The 26492-nt window shown below is 40.3% G+C and overlaps 1 protein-coding gene across 3 annotated transcripts in view; it reads left to right on the plus strand.

Moving 5' to 3' along the window:
• Positions 1-258: 258 nt before the first annotated feature.
• The window catches only part of wu:fl23c11 (interleukin-17 receptor C), a 63001-nt gene continuing 36767 nt past the window's right edge, over positions 259-26492 (plus strand). The window contains exons 1-2 of one of the 3 annotated variants that reach the window (XM_028824071.2): positions 259-456; positions 7466-8952. In XM_028824071.2, the coding sequence (XP_028679904.1) occupies positions 8824-8952 (129 nt within the window). In that variant the 5' untranslated portion in view covers positions 259-456; positions 7466-8823. Of the gene's footprint in view, positions 457-7465; positions 8953-26492 lie in introns of those variants that run through there. The other 2 variants (XM_028824073.2, XM_051921178.1) reach the window with 2 other exon arrangements.

Genomic DNA, 26492 nt, shown 5'->3' on the forward strand with positions numbered 1-26492 from the left:
TACATCACACTAACCAAATGTAATCTGAACTGAAAACACACTTAAATATTACATATTCCAAGGTCAACTAAATGTAATTTGCATTGTACAAAGAACAAGTGTTTCAATATTTAAACAATTATTTATATCTCTACTTTTGAATCTGAATGGAATGTAAATCATGCGCTCGCTACGTGCTCCACACCAGCGACTCTCGTTCTGACAGGCGCGCGCTTGAAGCCGTCGGTTTCCGCTGGAATTCTCCAGAGGGCGGATACTCCGTAGGCGTTAGGACCCAGGGGAGTGTCACAAACCGGGAGAAAAGCAGAAGTTCGTTTGACAGCCCTGAACGACCATTAAGGTTTAGAACAGTGGAAGCGTACCCGGAGAGAAAGAAACAAAAGTGTTTAGCGCACAAACGGACTCTTTTAGGGGTGGGAAAGACCCTTGGATCCCGTAGTGGATGGAGGCATTGGGGTGAGTACCCTTTTACGCGGAGTACTACGGTGCGGGTGGGCTTAGAAACAGCGCACCTGTATTTAACGCGGCGGTTTAGCGCAGGTGAGCCGAAAAGTGGGGCGAGTGTCCATTGGCCAGTGCCATAGTGCCGCAAGGGCTCGGGCAAGGCACGGCTGTCATCGACTCCACGCGCGTGACTTTCCGTTTATTTATTTAAGTGGAAATTCGTTTAACTATGGTAAAGTGATACGAAATGGGGTATTAGCTAAAAGGTGATTACTTTTTAACCGAGAGATGCTACTTTCAATGTCTTAATTTTGTTTAATGAAGATAAAACTTTTTAAAGAAAAATATAATCTTTATTCAAGTGAGTACGTTTAATTGTCTAGTTTAGAAATGAAGGATTCTTTAGCACTGAACGTGGAGGAGTCGCGCAGCTTGATGCAGGCTAGGACTTGGAGGATGCGCGTCTAGTCCCCCATCGCTCCAGTCGCCTCCACGGGGTGTCCCAGTGATGTTTGTTTTTTAATAACAAGGCGTGTACCTAATTTGAAGCATAGGCTGAAGAGTTTAAATGTAAACTCGGCTATGGAGCGGGTTGAAAGTAGCCGAGATCAAATCACTGGGCAGCGCTGGGCGACAGAGCAGTAGGGTAGATCACGTCGTGTCATGTTGCGGAAGGTACCTAATCCAGTAATTGGCGTACTGTAATGGAGACCAACGCGCTGGTTAAGCGCTATAAAGGTGCGGGGCGTTAATATAAGTCAGACAGTTAAGGTCGGTAACTTTTTATTTTTGTGCCTCTAGTTACCTCGATTACAGGGTAGTCGGTGCGTCCACCCTTCCTTGGACGTAGCCAAAAGGAAAAAGAGCTGGGATTTTTTTTTTTTTAAAGGGCCGATCCGTCAAGGACAAACATTAAACTCATTAGTAAAGACGAGAAAGTAAGCGCAAGAATGTGAGATGTCTGAAGATTATGGCACAAGCTTATTTTTAAATAAAATTTGTTTATGCAAATTCAGAGGCTCTGTTGCATGCCAAGCAGATGTGGCCCGTGTAGTGCATGTTAAAGATAATACAATTGGCCCTCTGATTCTTGAACACTGGTGTGGGAATAAAAGAAAATAATAATAATAATAATAAACCTGTCACGTGTCTTTGCCACCAACTGGAAATGCACAGTTGACCTGACTGTGGCCTCCTCACATTTCCAGGAGAGTGGAGTCAAATCATTGTGGAGTCTCCACATTCTCATTCCTGCATGGACTTTCTCCACATACTTAAGTCTTCCTTCCACCCCCTCAGATGTACATTCTAGGGCGAACAGTATTTGTAAATTGACCTGACTACATGTGTCTTAAGTGAATCCCACTATAGCCTAAAGCAGTGGTGGCTCTATATTTTTGGGGCCCTGAAGCTTGAACTGTTATTGGGGCCCTTCGCAAACAGGTCTGGGTAGCCACTGTTATCTTCTTCAATAGGGTTGTTCCACAACAGATAACCACTTTTTTAAAAAATTTTAACCACTTCATGTAGGAGTTTTACAAAACTCATCCCAATATTTGTAGGCAATGTGCACTAAAGTTGCTTCTGGGGCCCTGAAGCTTAAGCTTCATTAGTTTTATAGTAGATCTACCTGTGGCTCCAAGCTGCTGAAATAGGCTAAGGCCACCATGGTTATCTGGCTGGATTAAGTGGGCATTTAAAACTGATTGCTGGATGGATAGAATCACTTGTTTATGATTAGAACGAAATCAATTAGTCCATCCTTAAATCACTGCTGTTCCAGTTCAAGGCAGTGAATAACTTTAGTCAACCCTGGGGGCACTGAGCACAAACAGGGACCAAACATTGACATATACTCAAAGTCTGTTTTGTTTTATTCTTTCAGTATTTGCAAAAATGTCCACTACAGTGGTGGAATGAGGTCTTTTAAATGGGGATCATCAGTGGGCCCCCTTCATGCACCATCCCCTCACCTCACATCTTGCTTATGTCCAATACACAACGTACACAAATATCAAAGAATTTAGCAAATGATTGATTAGAGCTCAAATGACATCAGGGTGGATCTGTTGGTTAGCTTACTTGAGTGTTAAGCCTGAACAAAGGTGCCAAGTTAGCACTAGTAGCACTGGTAAATTGTGATGGGTTACCGATACTACCATTTTCATCCCTTGCTGCACATTCATCTCTTTCTCTCTAATTTATTATTGTTTTTATCTGTATTTCTTTCACTAGTTTCTGTGTTATTTACATGATTGCCATCTTAATTGGATGATCCGTCTCTTTCCCTCTCATCACATTGCTCTTCTTCATGCACGTTGTGTAGTTATTGGTTAGCTTGAAGCAATAAAGTGTATGAGCAGAATTAAAGCTGAAATAAAGAGAGCTCCTTCTTGCTGCTTTTTTTTTTTTTTTTGTGCTCCAGCATGTCTGACGTGCGCTTAACCTTATTCTAGGGGGGGAATAGTCTTGTGGAGATGTGATGAGTTTATGTGATCAATGTGTGCCTCTTTTGAACTTCGAAACATTCTGACCCTAAAATGCTATTGAATTATCCAGGGTGACATTGGAACGAACAAACTTTAATTAGCATGTTGGGTTTGTGGACACAGCAAGCTGGATGTGCTGTATTCAAATTTAAGTGCTTTTAAATGTAAACCTGCAGTACAACTGAGCAGATCTGACCATCTACAAGCTTGTTATTGGGGGGGGAGTGGGGGTGGGTTGTTGCTTGTTTGTGTTTTATATATATATATATATATATATATATATATGTATGTATGTATGTATGTATGTATGTATGTATGTATGTATGTATGTATGTGTGTGTGTTTGAATCTGTATTTGCTTATATAGTCTATCTATCTATCTATCTATCTATCTATCTATCTATCTATCTATCTATCTATCTATCTATCTATCTATCTATCTATCTATCTATCTATCTATCTATTATATAATGCCTTTTATTATCTATTTGTCTATCTATCAATTTAATATATGGTGCCTTTTATCTATCTATCTATCTATCTATCTATCTATCTATCTATCTATCTATCTATCTATCTATCTATCTATCTATCTATCTATCTATCTATCACTAGGTGACTTTGAAGCTCCCTACACCCCGAACACAACCTTACAGACACAGTCGTGGGTTCAAAAATGAATGTTTATTGAACAAAAATACCTGTAGCAGGTTTCTCTCGGTTAACACTGCACAGCAGTGTAATTCTCTCTCCTTTCTTTAATGTACTTCTTCCCAGCGAGTACAGTCCAGGCAGAGTTGCTCCTGTTATACGAGACCCAGAAGCTCTTCCTGTACTGGAGCATTGTCCATAGGAAGTACTCCCATGTCAGGTGGAAACCTCGTAAAGTAGGGAGCACCAGTCCCTCCAGCACTGCCCAGCAGTACCCTGGAACCCAACAGTGTCAGTCCATGGGACTAGAGTCCCCAGCAAATCCTGTGGGTGTCTGAACGAGTACTCGGGTCATGGGATGCTGCCATCTAGTGTCTTGGGAATGTGAATAGTTCATATAAGTTATCTTATCCTATTGTTCCAGCATGCTGGCTTCTTAGCTGGGTAAAGACCCTTGACTGAGCCCTTCTGGGGCACCAGCATCTGCGTTGTGATGTTGGCACCTTCTACTGATCTCCTGGCTCCATTCTTGTCCAGTTGCTTGCTTGACCTTCTGGATGGCTAGGATGCCAGCCCATGCTTGCTGTACTTTATACTATGAGTGTCCTGTGTGTAGTCAGGTAAGCAGATGTCACCCGCTGCACTCATTACTCCTAAATTAATATTACAGCTGCAGTAATGTGTGACTAATTCAAGCAGCAAATGGGTTTTCATTTCCCAGTAGGGACAAATAAAGATCTATCTATCTATCTATCTATCTATCTATCTATCTATCTATCTATCTATCTATCTATATCGACCGATTGATTGATCGATCGATCGGTCATTTTAAATAATTATATATAATATTATTTATATGAGGTTTTATATTAGGATGTAGAAAATTAACATAATGTCTATTTAATTATATTATTTTTTTGTCACATTTGTGGGCCTCCCATTAGGGTGGTTCTTTCTCCTCCTGACTCTGCCACTGGTCCATTAGCAGATTAGGCATGGAGCCAATGCCTGTCCACTAAGCCCAACTCTGATGCACGGAAGGGGTATTGTTTAGTGTCCAATACCACCTTGAGATGGAAATATTTGAAGTCCAAATCGCCCAGGAAATTCTATTTCCATCTGAGCTGTATTTGGATGTGTCTTCTTCTTCTTCTTTTGGCTGCTTCTGTTAGGGGTCACCACAGCGGATCATCTCCTACCATATCTTTCTGTCCTCTGCATCTTGTTCTGTTACACCCATCACCTACATGTCCTCTCTCACCACATCTATAAACCTTCTCTTAGGCCTTCCTCTTTTCCTCTTCCCTGACAGCTCTATCCTTAGCATCCTTTTCCCAATATACCCAGCATCTCTCCTCTGCACGTGTCCAAACCAACGCAATCTCATCTCTCTGACTTTGTCTCCCAACCGTTCAACTTGAGCTGACCCTCTAAAGTCCTCATTTCTAATCCTGTCCATCCTCATCACACCCAGTGCAAATCTTAACATCTTTAACTCTGCTACCTCCATCTCTGTCTCCTGCTTTGTGGTCAGTGCCACCGTCTCCAACCCATATAACATATGTTGGCTAAAGAAGAGATTGAGGTAAAGACTTCACATTGAATTTTTCCTTCTAAGTTGTACATAATTTTCTCTTCACCATTTTTTTTAGATCCAACGTAATCTCCCTGTTCTGTCATAGTGAGCTGGAGCCTGTGCCAACCCCACACAAACACACCTGCACACACCTAAGGTGGCAGTTTGGTGCACTGGTTCACTTGACATTCTAGATGAAGAAAAAGCCCACATGGACACGGGAGACAATGATGACTTTCTATAGACAGTACTTTTCATTTCCCTTTCAGTACATTTTTTTTTGTGCAAGTTACTTGAATTAGCATTGAATTCAATGGAGCTCCCTTTACAGGGTATTGATCTACCTCTGAAAAGCATGGCAGGAACATCCCTTCATCGACTCCATCAGTCTAATCCAATGTTAGGCCTCATGGAGCCATAATCTTTCCCTGCACTATCTCGTCCTTGGCTTTGCAAAATTTAGCACCATGTCTGCCAGCTAATGGTTGTTTTCTAATGAAGACAGTGATTGGTTTTATGAATGATCAAGCAGTTACCCATTGGAAAAGGCTAGCGCCCATCATGCCTGCTGAACAGTAAGACTGCTAAAAATTTGGGTGTTGACTACTCCAGACCACCACTGTCTTGTCTTCCCATCAGTGATACTTGTAGTGACATTAATATCAGGGACAAGTGAAACAGGGGTATAGAATATTTAAGATGTTCTTCCAAGCTGACTTCAGAGTCTCCCGTGTGCCTGGCAGCAAACTCTAGCTGAGATGTTAAGTGTGTTATTTTCTTTTTTTGACTTTCCCTTTGCCATTTTCTCCTAAAGCTTGGCAAGTGAAGCATCCAGGTAACAGTTATTGTCTGCACAGGCTCTCCAAACTGACCTACTGTAGCTTGTAACTCTTGGCTCACTTATCTTCTTATTGCCTGATCACTCAGTTTTTATGGATGGTCTGCTCTAGGCAGATTTAGAGCTGTGCCATGCTCTCTCCATTTTATAATAGTTGATTTGACTGAACTCCAAGGGGTATTCAGTGGCTTGGTGATTTGCTTGTCTCCATTCCCCGACTTGTGCTTTTCAAGTGTTCTTTTGTCTTCATTTTGCATGTTAGTCCACCATACCGACTCACCACAATTTGGACCTTGCAGATCAGGTCCATCTATTGTATACGAAAGTCCTAACAGGTGACCATCAGTGAACTCATTCTATAACTTCTATAGTAATGGACTGCACCGCTGATGATGATTTAGTTGTGTTTTATATTTCTCATTCATTTGGACCATTTTGTAGAGATCTCTTTACACTTTGGCATTGAAGAGCCTTTTTATATTCATCAGCGTCAAAAAGCCAAATTTACTGTACTCTAAATTTACTCGTACATTGAATGTACGATTCAATGTTGTGTAACAATGTGAAAATGTCTAAGGGGGGTGGGGGACACTTTTTATAGGCCCTGTAGGTGTCAACTCTCAATGATCTGTGTAGAACTGTGTTGAGGACTATTTCATTTATGTTAGGTAGAATGTCCAGAGGGGACTGGGTGGTCTCGTGGCCTGGAACCCCTTCAGATTTTATTTTTTTCTCCAGCCATCTGGAGTTTTTTTTGTTTTTTCTGTCCCCCCTGGCCATCGGACCTTACTCTATTTCTATGTTAACTAATGTTGTCTTATTTTAATTTCTTATTTTGTCTTTTATTTTTATTTTCTTTTCTTCATTATGTAAAGCACTTTGAGCTACTTTTTTGTATGAAAATGTGCTATATAAATAAATGTTGTTGTTGTTGTAGAAAATGGGTGTGAGAATAATCCAAATTAGCCCAGCCTGCAGCAGCATTTTATCTGTTGTTCTTATGGGAACTTTGCAGATATAATCCTGCATTAAACCTAATCACGTGTTTGAGAAATGTCCCAGGTGTCTGGCTGATGTAGGCCAGAATGTTGAGATATGACACCACTGTCTTTTAAATGTATGATAGATTTTGAGGGTTTTACAAAAGCCTTATTGGTCTATATCTCTTATATTTTCTGTGTATGTGACTGTCTTGGATTGTCTGCTCAAAGGGTACAGTGGTAGTCGGTTTAAAACAGAATAAGTTTGTGGCAGCCTGGTGTGATGGAGTTTTAGTTGCATAATACAGGGTGTTGCCAGCAGTCTTTGCTTTACTTCTGAATTCCCGTCAGTTGCAGCTTCCCAGGTATTCCCTGAGGCGGAAAGTACAATTGCTTAGAAGTAATTTCTAGTTTGTGTATGTGATATAAACTTGGCATCTCTTGTATGTAACTTGCCTAACATTATCATGCTCTTCTGTCATTTCAGTCACTGGAAGACAAATGAGAATAATCCCAAGCACAATACCTTCATGTTGGAAAGAATAACATAGACAAAGCAGGAGAACTGCCAATTTGGGAAAAAAAAAAGACAAAAATAAAAAACAATCTGGAGAAAAGACACTGGGTGGAAAGGCATGTCTGGATACAAAATGATATGAACATTCTGCACAGTATAGTATCTGCATAATCATCATCACATGGACAAAAGCCCATCATCTGAGAGCTTGCAAGTTTGTTAGTGTAACGATGAAGCCTTGGCATCCAAGTGTCACTATGGAGGAGAAGCAGACTTAGCATTGCATTGTGTTGAAAGTTTCCACGTACCAGAAACAGACTGAAGTCATTACAAAGTAGCTATGGACTAAACAGGCTTGGCACTGGAGTCTGCAGAAAGTCCTTACTCTCCGGGGACATTCTTGGCATGAATGTGTCCACAAAGCTGCTGCAGAAAGTCACTTCAGGCCACAAGCACTTTTGGCACTGCAGTTTCAGCACCTGCTTAGCATTGGAGCTCCTACAACGACACTATGGACCACACTCGGGCTTGGCTTTTAAGTGTGTAAAAAGTCACTAATGTCCAGATAAAAACTTGGCACTGGAGTGTGTGCAACGTCACTACAGAAAAGACACCGTTTTGGCATTAGAATCTCAATACGGTCACTACAGGTCATTCTTACGCCTGGCATTACAAGTCCGAAGAAAGCCACTACTCCCCAGACAGGGCCTTGGCATTGGAGATTTTGCAGAGTCACTACAGAACAATCAAGAATCTGCAGAAGGTCACTTAAAACCAAACACAGCCTTGGCATCCTAATACTTACAGGTGTTTGGCATTATAGTCTACAGAAAGTCATCTCTAGCCACAAACAACCTTTTTACACAGGATCTGTAGTGACAACTGACCTCACACACGTGTGGCGTCACAGTCTGTAAAAAGTCAGTACGGATCAGAGGCCATCTGCAGCTGATACTGATCAGACATACACTTGGCATCAGACTCTCTACAGCTTTGCTATAGAATAGGCCTAGCATTAGAAATCGATGCAGTTCATCCACTCCATGCAAAGAGTTAATGGAAAAATTGCCAGAGCACTGAGAATTGTCTGACAAGTGAAGTCATCCATCTTTAAACGTCAGCCTTGTGTTTTGGTGCCTGTACAGGCCATCAAGTGAATGCTACAGGTGCTTGCTGGTATTTCCACTGTGCCAACTTTCAGATCTTGGAGAATCCACTGTAACCAGTCATTAAGTGTTGTGCCAGAGAGACGTGTCGAAAATGGTTATGTGGTGTGGCACCCGACTTTCATGATAAATTGAAATTCTACGTGCTTTTCTTCCGGCACGATGATGGCACACAAGCTCTGCATTTTCATGAGGTTATTACTGTGTTGCTATGCACTGCCAGCGACTGACGTCACTGCAGCGGATGACGTGATCTTCACGGAAGGTTATTTGAAAGTCAGCTGCTCTGTGGTAAGAAAAGAATACTAGTTATCCAAGAATTTAAATACCTTTACTTGTATTTATTTGTTTAATAGACAGATTTATCCTAAGTGACTTGGATTATTGTAAATGCATGGATTCAGACATGAGTTGATATTGATTGAAATTTTGACCGAAACATAGCTATCAACACTCATATTTAGAAAATTCTAGAAATAACAGTGTAAACGTTTTGGTTGATTTCTGGCCTATTAACAGACAGAGCATTAAAGGATTTTCAGAATTTGAATAATGTGTAAACTGGAGGGCAGACTGAACTAGACATGGATCAGCACTTCTAATTGTCATTGGCAGTCTGGGCTGGGGTTGAGAAATGACATGCGGTGAATTTGTGACATCTTAATATATAGTGGAGGCTTTTAAAGAGATAAGGAAACCTTTTGTTATGGTGATCAGGCAGTTTTTATTTGTGGACAGGAGCCTATTCATTCTGAGTAATCCCCCATTCAGTGCGCCTCATAGTAGCACTAGGCTAAAGAACATGGAGGACTAAAGTAATGTCAAGTTACATGGACAATTTGTCATATATTCTTAATGAGATCCCACAATATCTAGTGGATGTTTTTAAGTGTAATTTCCAAAACCAGAACATTACAGTGACATGCAACAGATCAAACATATTATAATGACACTAGACAAAGAGCCCGTTTCGACAACGTAAGATGAAACGGGCACGAGTGGAATAGTATAATATATAATAAGTATAAGGACCACAAACCTGATATAAGTGTATTGAATGAATGCGTAATTAGGCCTCGAGCTGTAGTCGACATCGCCTTTCAGGCCTCTAGAGCTTTAATCGAAGTCGCCTTTCTCTTTGAATTTTCGCGGCCGTAGTCGCCTTTCTCTTTGAATTTGCACGGCCGTAAATCCGCCATCTTCCACGACGTCGGTCTCATAAGGTTTTTTCGGCAGCTGCGCAGAAGGCAACTGCGCATTCTGCTTCGGACAGACGTGAGTGAGTGAGTGAGTGAGTGAGTGAGTGAGTGAGTGAGTGAGTGAGTGAGTGAGTGAGTGAGTGAGTGAGTGAGTGAGTGAGGAGACTGGCGAATTATGTATTAAGATACCAGATACAACCATTTACTTCAAATTAATTACAATGAAAGCAAAGGAAAAATAAAGATACAGCAACAGACAAAAAAAAAAAGATTTAACCCAACTAAAAGAAAGAATTAAAGAACATAGACTTGAGCAAAATGAAAAAAAGAATCGCACCCATCATATATTTTTTTAAGAAATAATAAAACAGTTAATGGCATCAGAGAGTCAACATCCATCCATCCATCCATTTTCCAACCCGCTGAATCCGAATACAGGGTCACGGGGGTCTGCTGGAGCCAATCCCAGCCAACACAGGGCACAAGGCAGGAAACAATCCCGGGCAGGGTGCCAACCCACCGCAGGAGAGTCAACATGCTTATTCTAAAATAGTATTAATGAATTCTTGACATGTGCTCTCAGAGAGAATTTGATTTTCTCTAATTTGAGATAATACAGAACGTCGCTTACCCTCTGAGTTGTAGAAGGTGGGTTGGAATTCTTCTAGTTGAGCAAGGTAAGTCTGCATGCTAGTAATGTGGCTTAGACATTTACAATCGATTTCTCTCACTGTGCTGTAATGCCATCAGGGAGAACACTAAATATTAACAGATGGTCCACCCTGCTTAATGGCTTAGTAGGGAAAATTAACACTCTCAAAATGAACATCCTCTCTAAGCTGCTATATGTATTTCAGAGTACTCCTATATATGTTAACAAATCATTCTTTAAAAGATTAGACTCAAATATGGCAAATTTCACTTAATATTGAAAACGGCCAGGCATTCAAAAGGTGACTTTACAAAGTTCTGAAGCAGAAGGTGGCATGGCACTACCTAACTTTCAGTTTTACTACTGGGCAGCAAATATTTGCACAAAGAAGCCTTGGAAATCTTCAGAACCTCATAAATTCACACTGGCTTGGCATGTAGTGGAAAACAAAATTTGTTCTAAATCTTCCTTGTGTGCCTTGCTTTGTGCTCCACTTTATACTAACTGTTCTCGGCACACGAGTAATCCATGTGTCTACCACCTACTTGCAGGACACATTTTAAGCTAAAGGAACCATCTTTGGCTCATACACACGACGATCATCTGTTTCAGCCCTCTCAGATGTACTCAGTATTTAACTCATAGAGACCACTAGAGATTAAGGCATTTACTTATTTAGCCGACACCTTTATCCAAGGTTTATGATACAATTCGGTTATATTTCTTTTGCTTTTCCAGTTGGAGCACAAGGCAGGTCATGTGACTTGCTCATGGTCACACAGTGTCAGTAGCAGGATTCGAACCCACAACCTCAGGGTTTGAAGGCCAAAGCCTTACCCACTATGCCACACTGCCTGTCATAAGACACTAAGAGATCTTGATAGAGAGAACATATTTGCATCTTATGAACAATTACACTCCAAATTCAACCTCCCAGCGAAACACTTTCCACATCCCACACCCATATTTATCCTAATGGCAATATTGACCAATCTTGACGAAGACTTGGGCAGTATCTCAACAATATATGAAAACATTTCAAAGAATCTACCTGTCAGTGATCCTAGGGAATGGTAGGAGAGAGACCTCCCAACAGTCAATCTCAGAAAAGGAGTCCATCCATAAAATACTCACTCCAGTTCTATCTGCACCAAGCATTCCATACTTCACCTAAAGTCTTTCATCAATCACATTTATCTCCCTTAAATATGTCCAAAATGTAGCCACTGCAAGACCCAACCTGCAAGCCCTGCCATCTAGCTGCAGCATCACTAGGCCACGTGTTTTGGGAATGCACTAAATTGACATCATTTTGGACCAAAGTCTTTACGTACTTCTCAGACAGCCTCAGTATTAGTGGATGTTGATCAGGAGGTTGCACATACAGTTGTGAAGTGGCACTGACAGCTACACACACCACAAATCAGGGTGTTGAATCTGTGGGCTGTGGCGCATATTGAGGGTGTAATGGAGTAAAAAGCAGACACCCACCAGTTGAGTTTTTGGTTGTCAGCTTGATCAGTCAATCTGATTCACTTTGCAGTTTCTTTGATGTACCTCAGCCACGGTTCACATGTGACCAATTCAAAGTGAGCCTTCAAGTCTTTTATTCTAAAACAGTGAAATGTCATATTGTGCAGTATAGTTAAAAACAGCATTCTGCTTAGCAGAATATAGCTGTCATCCAAGGAGAGGGTGAGAGGGAGAGACACTGGCTTAGCCATTATAGCCAGTGAGAGGCTGGGTGAGTCAATGTGGGGCAGGTGAGGGACAATAAAAAGTGGCCCAGTAGGGAGAGGCTTGGTTGAAACATTGCATGTAGGATATCTGCTTTGTTTGGCTGTTCATCAGGCCTAATGTTGTAAAAAAAAATTGTGAGGAGAAAAGTAAGCAGAGCAGGTGATCTTGAGCAATATGTGCCCTGTGTGTAGTCAGGTAAGCAGATGTCACCCACTGCACTCATTACTCCTAAATTAATATTACAGCTGCAATAATGTTTGACTAATTCAAGCAGCAAATGATTTTTCATTTCCCCCTAGGGACAAATAAAGATTATCTATCTATCTATCTATCTATCTATCTATCTATCTATCTATCTATCTATCTATCTATCTATCTATCTATCTATCTATCTATCTATCTATCTATCTATCTATCTATCTTCTCGACTCCCTGCACACTTTATTGTGTTGTACATTTCATTTTAAATAGGTAAAATTTGGCATTTTTCCACATCAATCTACAATCAAGTGAAAACATGTTTTCAGAAAGGTCTGCAAACATATTAAAAATTAAACCTGGAATTTCTCATTCATATAAGTATTGAGAACCTTAATTAATTCAATATGTTTGTAAAAGCCCCTCTGGCCTTTTTGGTTCTTCTGGGGTTACTCTCTACCAGCTTTGCATGCCAGAATTTGGGCAGTTTATCCCATTCTTCCTGGCAGATCCTCTCAAGCTCTGTTCGATTGGATGGGAAGTATCTGTAAATTGTCATCTTCCGGACTCACCTCAGAAGTTCTACAGGGTTTACTGTAATTCTGGGCTTTGGCCGAGCTGCTCAAGGACAGTCAGGGTTCCAATGACACTCCAGTATTGTCTCAGCTGTATGCTTTGGGTTATTTTCATGCCGAAAGGAGAACCATTACTCCAATCTGAGGTCCCATGCACTCCGGAACAGGTTTTCTTCTAGGACCTCTTGTATTTTGGCTGCATTCCTCCTCCCTTCTTTTGTGATCAGTCTCCCTGGCCCTGCCACTGAGGAGCGATCCCAAAGGATGATGTTGCCACCACCATGATCATGAGTGGTATCTGGTCTTTGCCAAACAAAGTGGCTGGTTTTCTGCCCAAAGAGTTACATTTTTGTCTCAATCTTTTCCCACGTATTGTCCGAGTCCATTCAATGCCATTTGGCAAGCTTTTACTCAAGTATGGCTTCTGTGTAGCCACTGTACCATTAAAACCTGACTGACGGAGTGCTGCTGAGATGGTCTTCTTTCTGACAGGTTCTCCGTTCTCATCAGAGGACCTTTGAAGCTGTGTTAGAGTGAACATTCAGTTCTTGTTCGCTTACCTGACCAAGGCTTTTCCTGCCCAGTTACTCAGTTTAACTGGATGGCCAACTCTAGAAAGAGTCTTGGTGGTTCCAAACTTCTTCCATATCATAATTTTTGAGGCCACCATGTTCCTGGGATCACTTAAAGCTTTAGAAATGGTTTTATCCACTTGCCCTGATCTGTACCTCATGGAGGTCTACAAAGAATTCCTTGGACTTCTTGGCTTGGGACATGCAGTGTGAGTTGTGGAACCTTATAGTTTATACACAGGCATGTGCCTTTCTAATCGATGTCCAGTCAAATCAGTTTGCCACATGTGGACTCCAATCAAGTTCTAGACACATCTCAAGGAGGATTAAAGCAAACAGGATTCCACTGGCTACAATTTGTGCCACAATTAAATGTCTGAATACTTCTATAAATGAGAGGTTTCAGGTTTTGATTTTGAATAAATGTACAAACCTTTCTGAAAATGTGTTTTCACTTTGTCAAGATGAATTATTGAGCATAGATTGATGAGGTCAAAATAGAGCATTTTATCATTTTAAAATTACAAATCTACAACTCAGTACAGTGTGCAGAAGAGGAAATGGGTCTAAATACCTCTTGAATCTGTTTTGACATAGGTGTATTCTAACGTGAGAATTCAAGTTTTTATTTGTCATTCCAGCCATATCATAAAAGACCAAAAAGTGTGCAAAAAAGTAAACCAAGAAAGTGCTAAATTCACAAAGTCCAACCAATACGTGTGTAATATAGTTGAATAAATATCCATCCATCCATTCATTTTCCAACCCGCTGAATTCGAACACAGGGTCACGGGGGTCTGCTGGAGCCAATCCCAGCCAACACAGGGCACAAGGCAGGAACCAATCCTGGGCAGGGTGCCAACCCACCGCAGGACACACACAAACACACTCACACACCAAGCACTCACTAGGGCCAGTGTAGAATCTCCAGTCCACCTTACCTGCATGTCTTTGGACTGTGGGAGGAAACCGGAGCGCCCGGAGGAAACCCACGCGCTACCCACTGCGCCACCATGCTGCCCAGTTGAATAAATACTACAGCTAAAATTAAATAATTATGTGTATAAAAACAGGCCTGTTACAGAGAGTTTAGCAGTCTTATTGCCTGAGCAAAGACGCTGTTGCACATTCTGGCACATTCTGGCAGTTCTTGATTGATTGAACAATTTGAATTGTTTGAAATCCTGCATTTTTTTTTTTTGTTATCTTTTAGATACTTTAGTTTCAACAACAAAACATAGGCGGTGACAGTGTGGCATGTTAGCTTTGTTGGTACATTCTAGTTAAAAGGTTACAGATTTATTCCAGAGAATGTATGCTATGGCTGGCAGTCTGAGTCACTTGGATGTTTGTCAAGAACAGGTCTGGCAATGACAGTGCCGTTTGATGAGGAGATTAGCTGAATATCCTGAACTAAAACCAATCGACTTGAATTCATCTTCTTCAGGATTTCATTTTTCATATCTTTGCATGAACTGTTACTCATTTGAGGCAAAAACCAGTAGTATAGATGACACTTAAGAATTCCATGTTTTTTTGTAATAGAAAGAATATTTTTATTTTCATGTTGTGCAGTTCAGATTATTATATGGTTCACACTGGTGAGCAATACACCAAATGCAAACCTGTCAATTGGCAAAGTTAATCCATCCATCCATCTTGTAACCCACTTATGCAGTTCAGCAGCACTGTGCTAAATTCGGGAAAAATCTCAGACGGAATCGCAGCACAGACAAAGTAAATGCAAATGAGTAAAAATATGACATTATAAATAAGCAGCACGTGCCACAGCTTTGGTGAAGTGGTTAAATGTTAAAATGCTCTGATTTAATGTGAGTCCTGGAGAGCAGACGGCCCCAGTGACCCTTAAGGTGGCTGGACACCGAGACAAATGGACCAAACTCTGCAGTAATGTGTTGATGTTTGTGTAAAATCAATAAAATATCCCTGGTGCTAGTGATAGTGGTGACATCTCCTACCTTTTGAGGAACTAATTACAAAACGTGTTAAATAACAACCTACATGTCTATAAATTTCACATTTTATATGTGTGTCAGTTTAAGTAGGACTAGAACAACTGCCATTTTAGGATATAACATATCATTCTCAAACTTGTTTATCCAGTCTGGGGCAGTGATGAACACGAGGCAGGAAGCCACCTTGCATGTTACGTAAGTCCACTGCAGGGCCCAGTTGTGCCAACACCCACGTGGGGCCAATTTAGAATCAACTAAGAATACTGAAAAACATGAACAATTATCAAATACAGCTGCCTACTAACAAATGTAACAAACATATATTCATTATTATGTATTCACTAGATCAATGTGTAGCTCACAATGTTTATTTAACTGTTGTTGATTCTTGTCTTCTGCTAGGTGATCTTGTTGGTCACATTTATTTTGGTTAATATGTTCTTGATTCATGGTTATGTTTACTGGTATGTAAGTTGTATCTTGTCCCCGTGCTTATTTAAACACAATATGATTGTTCCATATTGGGTGGTATATGTCTTTTGCTGCTATTTATGTTATGCTACTTGTGTAATATGATAAAACATCCGTACCTAGTGGATCTATATTGTTTATTTCTTGTATAAAAAATATATATACATATAATATGTATGTTTAAAACTAGTGTTCAATGTTATACAGTCATATGAAAAAGTATGGGAACCCCTCTTAATTCTTTGGATTTTTGTTTATCATTGGCTGAGCTTTCAAAGTAGCAACTTCCTTTTAATATATGACATGCCTTATGGAAACAGTAGTATTTCAGCAGTGACATTAAGTTGATTGGATTAACAGAAAATATGCAATATGCATCATAACAAAATTAGACAGGTGCATAAATTTGGGCAGACCAACAGAGATATGACATCAATACTTAGTTGAGCCTCCTTTTGCAAATATAACAGCCTCTAGACACCTCCTATAGCCTTTGATGAGGGTCTGGATTCCGGATGGAGGTATTTTTGGCCATTCTTCCATACAAAATCTCTCCAGTTCAGTTAAATTTGATGGCTGCCGAGTATGGACAGCCTGTTTCAAATCATCCCGTAGATTTTCCATGATATTCTAGTCAGAGGACTGTGAGGGCCATTCCAGAACATTGTACTTCTCCCTCTACGTGAATGCCTTTGTAGATTTCAAAGTGTGTTTTGGGTCATTGTCTTGATGGAATATCCAACCCCTGTGTAACTTCAACTTTGTGACTGATGCTTGAACATTATCCTGAAGAGTTTGTTGATATAATTCATCCGACCCTCGACTTTAACAAGGGCCCCAGTCCCTGACCTAGCCACACAGCATGATGGATCCTCCACTAAATTTGACAGTAGGTAGCAGGTGTTTTTCTTGGAATGTGGTGTTCTTCTTCCGCCATGCAAAGCGCTTTTTGTTATGACCAAATAACTTAATTTTTGTTTCATCAGTCCAAAGCACTTTGTTCCAGAATGAATCTGGTTTGTCTAAATGAGCATTGGCATACAACAAGCGACTCTGTTTGTGGCGTGAGTGCAGAAAGGGCTTCTTTCTCATCACCCTGCCATATAGATGTTCTTTGTGCAAATTGCACTGAATTGTAGAAAGATGTACAGATACACCATCTGCAGCAAGATGTTCTTGCAGGTCTTTGGAGGTGATCTGTGGGTTGTCTGTAACCATTCTCACAATCCTGCGCATATGCTGCTCCTGTATTTTTCTTGGCCTTCCAGACCTGCTGGGTTTAACAGCAACTGTGCCTGTGGCCTTCCATTTCCTGATTATATTCCTTACAGTTGAAACTGACAGTTTAAACCTCTGAGAGAGCTTTTTGTAGCCTTCCCCTAAACCATGAGACTGAACAATCTTTGTTTTCAGATCTTTTGAGAGTTGCTTTGAGGATCCCATGCTGTCACTCTTCAGAGAAGAGTCAAAGGAAACAACTTGCAATTGACCACCTTAAATACCTTTTATATCTCATGATTGGACACACCTGTCTATGAAGTTCAAGGCTTAACGAGCTCATCCAACCAATTTGGTGTTGCAAGTAATCAGAATTGAGCAGTTACATGCATTCAAATCAGCAAAATTACAAGGGGACCCACATTTTTGCACAGCCAGTTTTTCACATTTGATTAATTTCATACAACTAAATACTGCTTCACTAAAAATATTTGTTTGGAAAACACCCCAGTACTCAGATGTTTCTAGGAAATGAAAGACATACCACTGTTATCTTTTTTGTTGAAAGTACAGTAAATTATTATGCGGGCTGAGAGGGGTTCCCAAACTTTTTCATATGACTGTATCATTTAATTAATATAGTGCTTTTAGTGTCTGCTTACTTGGTGTGTTTGCCAGTTTAGAATCAGCAGTTAACCTTCCCTCCTGTGTCTGTGATATGGGAAGCAAATCATCTTAGACCCTAAAAAAATCCATGTGGACACTGACTATGCATGAAATTAGAAGCCACTGTGCCACCACGCTTCCTGATTGTAGAAGGTTTGGTAGCTGAATTAGACCTGCAGAATTGCAGGGATGTTTTGGAGTAGAGTGGTGCAGTGGATAATACTGCCACCTCATCGATTCAGAAACTGAACAAGTTTTGAGTGCATTAATATGGTACAGTGGTGTTTTAATTGATCATGAAGGCTGGGGAATTGTATGTCAGCTATGCTGGACTGAAAATTGTGAGCTGAGATGGGAGGCAGCAGTGCCTACCACATCACCACTGCACCACCTGGCCTCCCTCTGAGTCCACAGTAGTCTGAGTGTTTTGTCTCTCTCTGTGTCTCCTGAGCTCCTATGACTACAATTAACTAACAGCCACAGAGCCTGTGATGCAAGGCATCAGCTTTATATACTCGGTTGGTTGCTATTCCTGTCATTACCTGATCTGTGCTACATAGCATGGAGCATAATATATTTAATCTAGCAGTGAAGACATAACATACAATCAATCTATACAGGACAATAAAGTATTTTCCTAATATTCTCATTGTGGACAGCTAATATACTCCTCAAATGAAAATACTGTGAATTTTTATTTATTTATTTTTTAATGCATGCAGGGTGAAAATCTAGCTGGAGTATCAATCGGGTAGTGACATCACTCTTCTGTGTATATGAAGAAGATTGGGTAACAGCGTAAAGTGTGAGGTGGAATACACTTACAGTACACATGCGTGAAAGTTCTGTTCATGCGCAATACAAATCTGGCAGGTAGTGCAGATCAGGTAGTGCCATCCCAATCCAACATGGCTGCTATAGCTCTGTGATGCAAAACATCATGGGGCGCTAGAAAAAACAAATTCATCTAAGCTTCCTGTTTTGCATATGGTTGCGAGACATGGACACTACCCAGTGACCTGAGACAAAGACTGGACTCCTTTGGTACTGTGTCTCTTCAGATAATCTTTGGGTACTGCTGGTTTGAATTTGTGTTGAATGAGTGGTAGCTGACAGAGTTCCCGAATGAGGCACATTACCTGCATTGTGAGGGAGTGTCAGTTATGGCACTACGGCTATGTGGCGCAATTCCCTGAGGGAGATCTGGCTGACAGGACCCTCGTTGTTGTGGACCCCAGCGGCTTGACCAGACCATGGGAACACTCACATAATGCCTTGCTCTGGCAGATAGATGGTCATTTCCCAGGGGTGGGGGCTGGACTTTTGTCTGCTTGGGAGGTTGCCAACCAGGATCCCAAGGTGTTTCGTAATGTGGTGGGTGCGGAAATGCACTGTATCAGTGCATGCCCCCCAACCTAACCTAAGATGGTGGCATGGCAAAATTTCAAAGACACCCACAAATTCACTGCAAAAATCACTTTGGTGGATTTTGCTGGTCAACACTAATTGTGACCATATTCTTTTGTCATTGTTACTTGTTTCTGGCCTCTTTTGTTTTTACTTGAGTTTGAGAAAGACTTATATAAATAAAAGTACTATTATTATTATTATAAATTATTATTAACAGAGTGGGAGGACTTGTGCTGGTGAGGGGATATAAAAGTCACTGGTGGCCTCATTTTTTAAATGAATTGAATGATGCCGAGCAAGCAGCTTGATTGATTGATGTGCCATCAAGTTGTTTTTTCAACTCCTAGCGACTACATTGATAGATTTTCTCCAGGACGATCTGTTCTTAAACTGTTCTTTTAAGTCTCCCAACAGTGCACTCATTGCTTCTGTAAATGAATCCATCCACCTTGTTGCTGGGCATCCTCTTCTTCTCTTTCCTCTTACCTTTCCCAGCATTAGAGTCTTTTGCAGAAAGCAAAGTTTTCACATAATGTGTCCGAAGGAAATAGGGAAATAGTTTAACCTCCTCAGCGTTACATTTTGTTTCTCAAAAAAAAAACATATAAAAAGTGTTGCATTTTTTGGCTCGAAAAATGAAATTTTTATTTAAATCTCATCTTTTTACTGTAAAATGTGCAAAACACTAAAAGTACAAAGAAATTTAGAAAGTATAATGATGGTAAAAATAATAATAATGATGAATAATGATAACAATAACATGAACAGCACACTGCACATATGCGAGTGACGCGAGCATCTGTTTCAAATCCCCAGAATTCCTTTTGGTTTCACTGACCACTTCAGTTTCAGTGTCTAAAGACAGATTCACCTTGTCATCACTGCTGATGAGAGGTGTTTCTTTTGAGACTCCATCATGAGGCTAGGAGAAGACATGTCTACACTGCTGCCTGAGTAACGCTCGACACTGAGACTGTTGTCACTTTTATGGTCCAGGTAAGCCTCAGGTCTTACCGGAGACGCGTCTATGCCATTGCCTGAGTGACACTCGGGTCTAACACTAAGAAGGTTAAGCCAATTGTGCCTCGAATGAGAACTCTGGTTTGATTTGTTCAATTATACATCTGTTTGTTTTCTTGGATGTCCACGGTATTCTCAGGAGTCCTCTCCAAAACTGAAGTTCAAAAGTGTCAATACTTTTACTATCCTGCTTGTTTATAGTCCAACGTTTGCTTCCGTAGAGTGTCACAGGGAATACTGTGGCTTGCACTATTCTGATCCTTGTAGGTACAGGGACGTCATGATATTTGAATATATTTTCTAAGGCCTTCATGGCTGCTCTACCGAGTACTAGTTTGTGGCGTATTTCTTGACTGCTTGTTCCTTTACTGTTGATGATTGATCCTAAAAGGCTGTAGCTCTCCACTACTTCATTACCTTCATTATGAATTCTAAGGCTGGTTGTTATGGCTGTTTGCATTCGTTTGGTCTCCTTTATATTTAAATTTAGTCCCATTTTTTAACTGTGCTCTTTAACTTTCATTACTAGGACTTTTTGATTTTTGTCTATCGTGTGGTGTCATCAACATAGCACAGGTTTTTGATGTTTCCTCCTCCAATTTTAAAACCTTACCTTCTTCCTGTCCGGCTTCCCCTTAATATACTGTATATTCCACATATACAGTGCTCTCCATAATGTTTGGGACATTGACACATTTTTCCTTGATCTATTCCATAGATTAAAATTATAAATCAAACAATTCAGACGTGATTAAAGAGCACATTGCTCATTCTATAATGTTTAGGACAATCGGGTTTGTGATTCCTCGGATGGGTTTTGTGGCTTCATACGATACCTTGGCTTGCTTCTACACTTTGGAGTCTGTATTTGCCATTGTTCAGCATGCAGAGAAGAGGTGTGCCAATGAAAGTTCAAGAAGCCATTTTGAGGCTAAGAAACAAGAATAAAACCATTGGAGAAATCGGTAAAACCTTAGAATTACCTAAATCAACTCCCTGGAATATCATTAAGAAGAAAGAACGCACTGAAGAGCTCAGTAATCACAAAGGGACTGCTTGGCCAAGGAAGACCCCCACTGCTGATGACAGAAGAATCCTCACTATGGTAAAGAAAAAGCCCTAAACACTAGATCATACACAGACTTCAGGGGGCCGATGTGTGTGTGTCAGAGACAATGATCAGCAGAAGACTTCATGAACAGAAATACAGAGGACACACAGCAAGAGTTAGACCACTAGTTGGACACAAAAATGGGATGGCTATATTACAGTTTGCGAAAAAGGACTTTAAAGAGCCTGCAGAATTCTGGAAAAAGGTCTTGTGGACAGACGAGATGATGAACCTGAATCACAATGAAGGCAAGAGCAGAGTGTGGAGATGAAAAGGAACTGCCAGAGATCCAAAGCAGATCACTTCCTCAGTTAAACATGGTGTGTTATGGCTTGGCCAAGTATGGCTGCCACAGGTCCTGGCACACTTCTCTTCATTGATGATGTGACTGCTGACGGCAGTGGCACAGTGAATTTTGAGGTGTACAGAAACATCTTGTCTGCTCAAGGTCCAGTAAATGTCTCCAAACTCATTAGACGATGCTTCATCCTACAACAAGATAATGATCCATACCTACTGGTACGGCAACACAGGAGTTTTTCAAAGCTAAAAAATGGAAAATTCTTTAATGGCCAAACCAGTCACCCAATTTAAATCCAATTGAACAGGTCTCCCATATGCTGAAGAGAAAACTTAAAAGGACAAGCCCCAGAAACAAGCAGGAGCTGAAGATGGCTGCATTAGAGGCTTGGCAGAGCATCACCAGAGATGTCTATGAATCTCAGATGTCAAGCAGTCATTGCATAAAAGGGGTATGCGACAAAGTACTACATATGACTACTTTAATAGACCTGACAATGCTATGTCCCAGATATTATTGCGCCCTAAAATGGGATGACTGTGTAGATAAAGTATTGTCATTATTACACAGTGAGGCCGAAATATATGGAAATATCCTTAAATGAAAGACTGCAATGTGCACTTTAATCCCATCTGAATTGTTTGATTTGTAATTTTAAACTGCAGGGGGGTAAATCAAGGAAAAATGTGTAGTTGTCCCCAACATTATGAAGGGCATGATAGGCTGAATAAATAAAGGGAGAGTATACAGTCTTGAGAACACACAAACATGACTGACAAGTACACTACCTGGTGGCCACAAACATAAAGAAAAGTTGCAGGTTGAAAAAAATGTCAGCAGGAACTGGCTAGAAATAATATGTTAAGGGCGAGACGGAAAACATGCTTGTTAATAAACCAAAAATGCAAGGTAATTGCTAGGCACAAGGAACTAGAGAGTGGATCAGTAATGGAGAACACATAGATGGGCGGAGTCTGCGGTTGCATTCTTAGAGTTACGACTCAACAGTCCTAGTATGATTGACAGCTGGGGGTGTGGTCAAGAAGTTGACAAAAGGACCTTGTAAGAAAAGAAATACAGGCCAGTTTTTGAAAACAAATGTTCGACCAGCTCCTTCCTCTTCAGCGACATTGTGGAGTTACTGGGATGTATTCCTCCAAATGTCAGAGTTGATCACTTTTAAATAACCAGTTTGGCAAGTAACTGACCGTTTCAATAATGGAATTCCCCTTTTTTGCTTGAGCTGCACAGAATTGTCTGTGATGAAGACAGTCTCATGTTAACAGTTTGGATTTGGGACATGGACATGGTCTCCAGTCTTTTTTTTTTTTTTGGAAGCAAAGAAGTGGAACGGTAATGATGTTGTTTTAGAAAGGGAGCCTTCTGTCTGTACCTGCCACCCTGAGCAAACATGAGTAAGAGGAAGTGAAAGTCACGCTTGTTTGGTTTGTTTGGGGCTGGCAGCTATGGTATTTTAAATAAAAGGGGAGATTCACTTTGTTTTGTATCTTTACATAGCTACACTAGCTTTACATACTGTAGTAGCTGTATTTAAGTTTCCTGACCTGACAACCATTGTTGTTTTGAAAAAGATATTCAGGGCATAGTGTTAGCTGCTCCATGTAATTCAAATGTAATTTTTCAATGAATTTTACTTTCACAGTGCCCCAGTTAAACGTGTGTCCCATGGAACTTCTGTGTGTTTATATCAGAGTCAGTTGGTCCTTCCCTCTGACGGCATTGTGATGTTCCTGCATACGCATTGTGAGTGTTTTAGATGTTTGTCCCATGTATACAGCTGGGCATGCATTGCATGGAATGCTGTAAACTGCGTTTCTTGTCTCTGTGGTTGATTTTTTGCTTTTGATATTGAAAAGGACAGTATGTAAAGTGTTTGCTGGTTTGTGCGCTATCTTAATCCCAGATCTGGACAAGGACACGTGCTGTTCTTTCTAACACGCCACAATGATAAGAGAGGGTGTGGTAAGTGTACTGGGAGACCGAGTTGGAGTCGACTGTTTGCTGATGTCTGGGGAGTCTCCTATATAGGCATTGTTTGATAAATGTCTTGGGATGGCTGTTTGATGTGAACAGACAAAAAAAGATAATATCTTTCATTCAGGGCCAATACTAAGAATGCCAGAGAGCTGGCTGAATCGTGGCTCTCTAATGAAAACGCCATTAACAGACACTTGGACTTGAACCCAGCATGTGCAAGAAGAACATCCAAATAATACAAAAGACTTAATGACCAGCATCTTATCAATCCACCCCACCCTTACCCCCACCCCCACCCCTCATTTGCTATATATTGCCTTTGATTCCTGCATGTCTAATCATTTTCCTCTGATGATGACACCTGATAGGTTGTCAAAAGCTTAGGAATAAAAAAACTATTTTAAGAAAGCATTTATTCAATTTCAGCTTGTTTTCTCCCTTTGTGGATCTCTAGCTCCAAATATGCACAGACCTTCGCTTCCATGAGATTTTTGAGACCCTGACAACCCCCTCAACTGCACTATGCACCGATACTCTGTTAACAGACTGGTTGTCTGCTGTCGGTGTAACTGTAAATTCGCAGGCTCCCCGTGCATAATGTGTCTGTTGCCAACTGGTTGATGTGGGAAACATTTCAAACCAGCCGCTGACTCTCCTCGCTTGTTCAAGAAGCCTATCTGTTCTTTTGATCTGAGAAGGGAGCCAATGCAGGACGATGTTAGATGCTGCATGTGTTTGAGTGACAGCTCCCGTTTGAATAAATGCTTTCATAATGTTCCTGTCTTCACAACAATAAAGCTGATTTTTTTTTTTTGTGAACCTGGACTAACATTCTTCTCTCTTGTGCAAGTCTGTGACCCGCACATCACTATATTATTATTTGGGCAGGTACTTACCAGGTAACACTTGTGGTTGGTCAGCCAGATGGCAAACATCTGCCATGTCCTCTCAGTTGCGAGAAGCAGCTCATAGATATGTGATAGAGTATCTGCCAAATAATACAAAGAGTACACGACGTGTGTTCTACCCTTATTGGGGCTTGTCAGGTGTATGCACTTACCGGGATCAAACCACTGACGTTTCGCCACTGCAGCCGGTTTGCTTGTTATACAGTATATACATACACTACTGGTCATAAGTTTTAGGACACCTCAGTTTTCCCAGTTTATTGTTCAAATTTAATCAGTCGCAATGCAATGCGGTGCAGCAACACAGTCTGTTCCAACTCTGCTTTAAGACACTCCAGGAGTTTTTAAGTAATCAACAGAAGTTGGGACACCTGTGCAAATTGTTTGCTTCAACTTCAAGGCTTAATTTACTTTAACTGCTGCAGGACATCTGTAGGTTGTAGTTGTTCCCTGAAGAAGACCCATTTGTAAAATTCTGAAATTTCCTTTTTTTAAACTGTTTAAATTGGAAGAAAAACTTGAAAACAGAGGTGTTATAAAACTTTTTTTTATATATTTACACACAAGGGGGCACCCAAAAATACTAAGAATTGTTGTTAAAAAACTCCCTTTTACAACTTACAGCAATTCCCTTTTAGTCACTGTCAAAATATTTTCCTTGCGATGCAATGCACTTGTCTCAGCAGTTCTTCCATTCCTGGAAACAGAGCCTTCTGTAATGAATTCCTGGATTTCTAACATGACAGCAAATTGTCTGCCGTTCAGTCTCCATTTTAATTTCAGGAGCAAAAAAAAAGGGCACAGGAATTGAGATCTGCTGAATAAGGGACGTACAAAGCAACAAGCATATTGTTTTAGGTCAAAGGCTTATTTATTTTTTGTATACAAACATTTATGGAGAAATATAATTATTAACTTGATGTAAGTGATATAAAACAATCCAAAAATTAATAATTACCTACTATAATAATAAAATATTATAGAAGTAATATTGTCCCACATTGTTTTAAGAATAGGAACATATAATAAATACAACACATCAGTGCTTCATTTACAATTGCAGGCCTCGGCTTTACAGGTTTAATCTGCCTAGTTTTGTAAATACAAAGGCCCTTTATCAGACTAAGCTGAACTGAACTCCTACAATAACACATTTTATTAAAGGAGATAAAAATGGTTCATCTGTGCTTTGCTAATATTTGTTTTCTCTAGCAGCTTCCTCTTTTTCTCTTCATTATTCCAATAAAATAGTACACAACTACACCAAAAATTAATGGATATTAGGTTTCAAATGAATACAAATGGACCTTAAAAAATAAGCCATGAATTCTATAACAATTGTATAAAATTGTATACACAGTTAATATAATTAAAGGGCAGAATGCCTTTTCAATTATAAAAATAAATAAGGGCAACTGTATAAAAATGATGTTATTGTGCAAATACATACATAGTATTACAGTATTTCTGAAGCATAAAAAATACATCATTGCCAAATATGCAAAACGCAAGAAATAAGATACAGATTTTTTTCTGCATATAAAGAAAAAGATATAGTGTTATTTTTATATTTTAGTTTGCCCTAACAAAAGTAATATTAAAAAAATGTACATATCATTACCATTTTAACTCGCTTAATCTAATTCAGGATTGTGTGGGGCCAGCAGGAAGCCGTGTCAGACATGACACACTAACAAGCAGGGGAAGGAAAGCTGGAGTGTAAGCAGACACTGGGAGAACATGCAGACTTCACACAGATGACACCAGGAGTGAGATCTGCGGGGTCTTTGAAGCAGCAGCCCTAACCACTGTGTTG

The sequence above is a fragment of the Erpetoichthys calabaricus genome, chromosome 18 (genome assembly GCF_900747795.2).
Source record: "Erpetoichthys calabaricus chromosome 18, fErpCal1.3, whole genome shotgun sequence".
In the NCBI taxonomy this organism is placed as follows: Eukaryota; Metazoa; Chordata; class Cladistia; order Polypteriformes; family Polypteridae; genus Erpetoichthys; species Erpetoichthys calabaricus.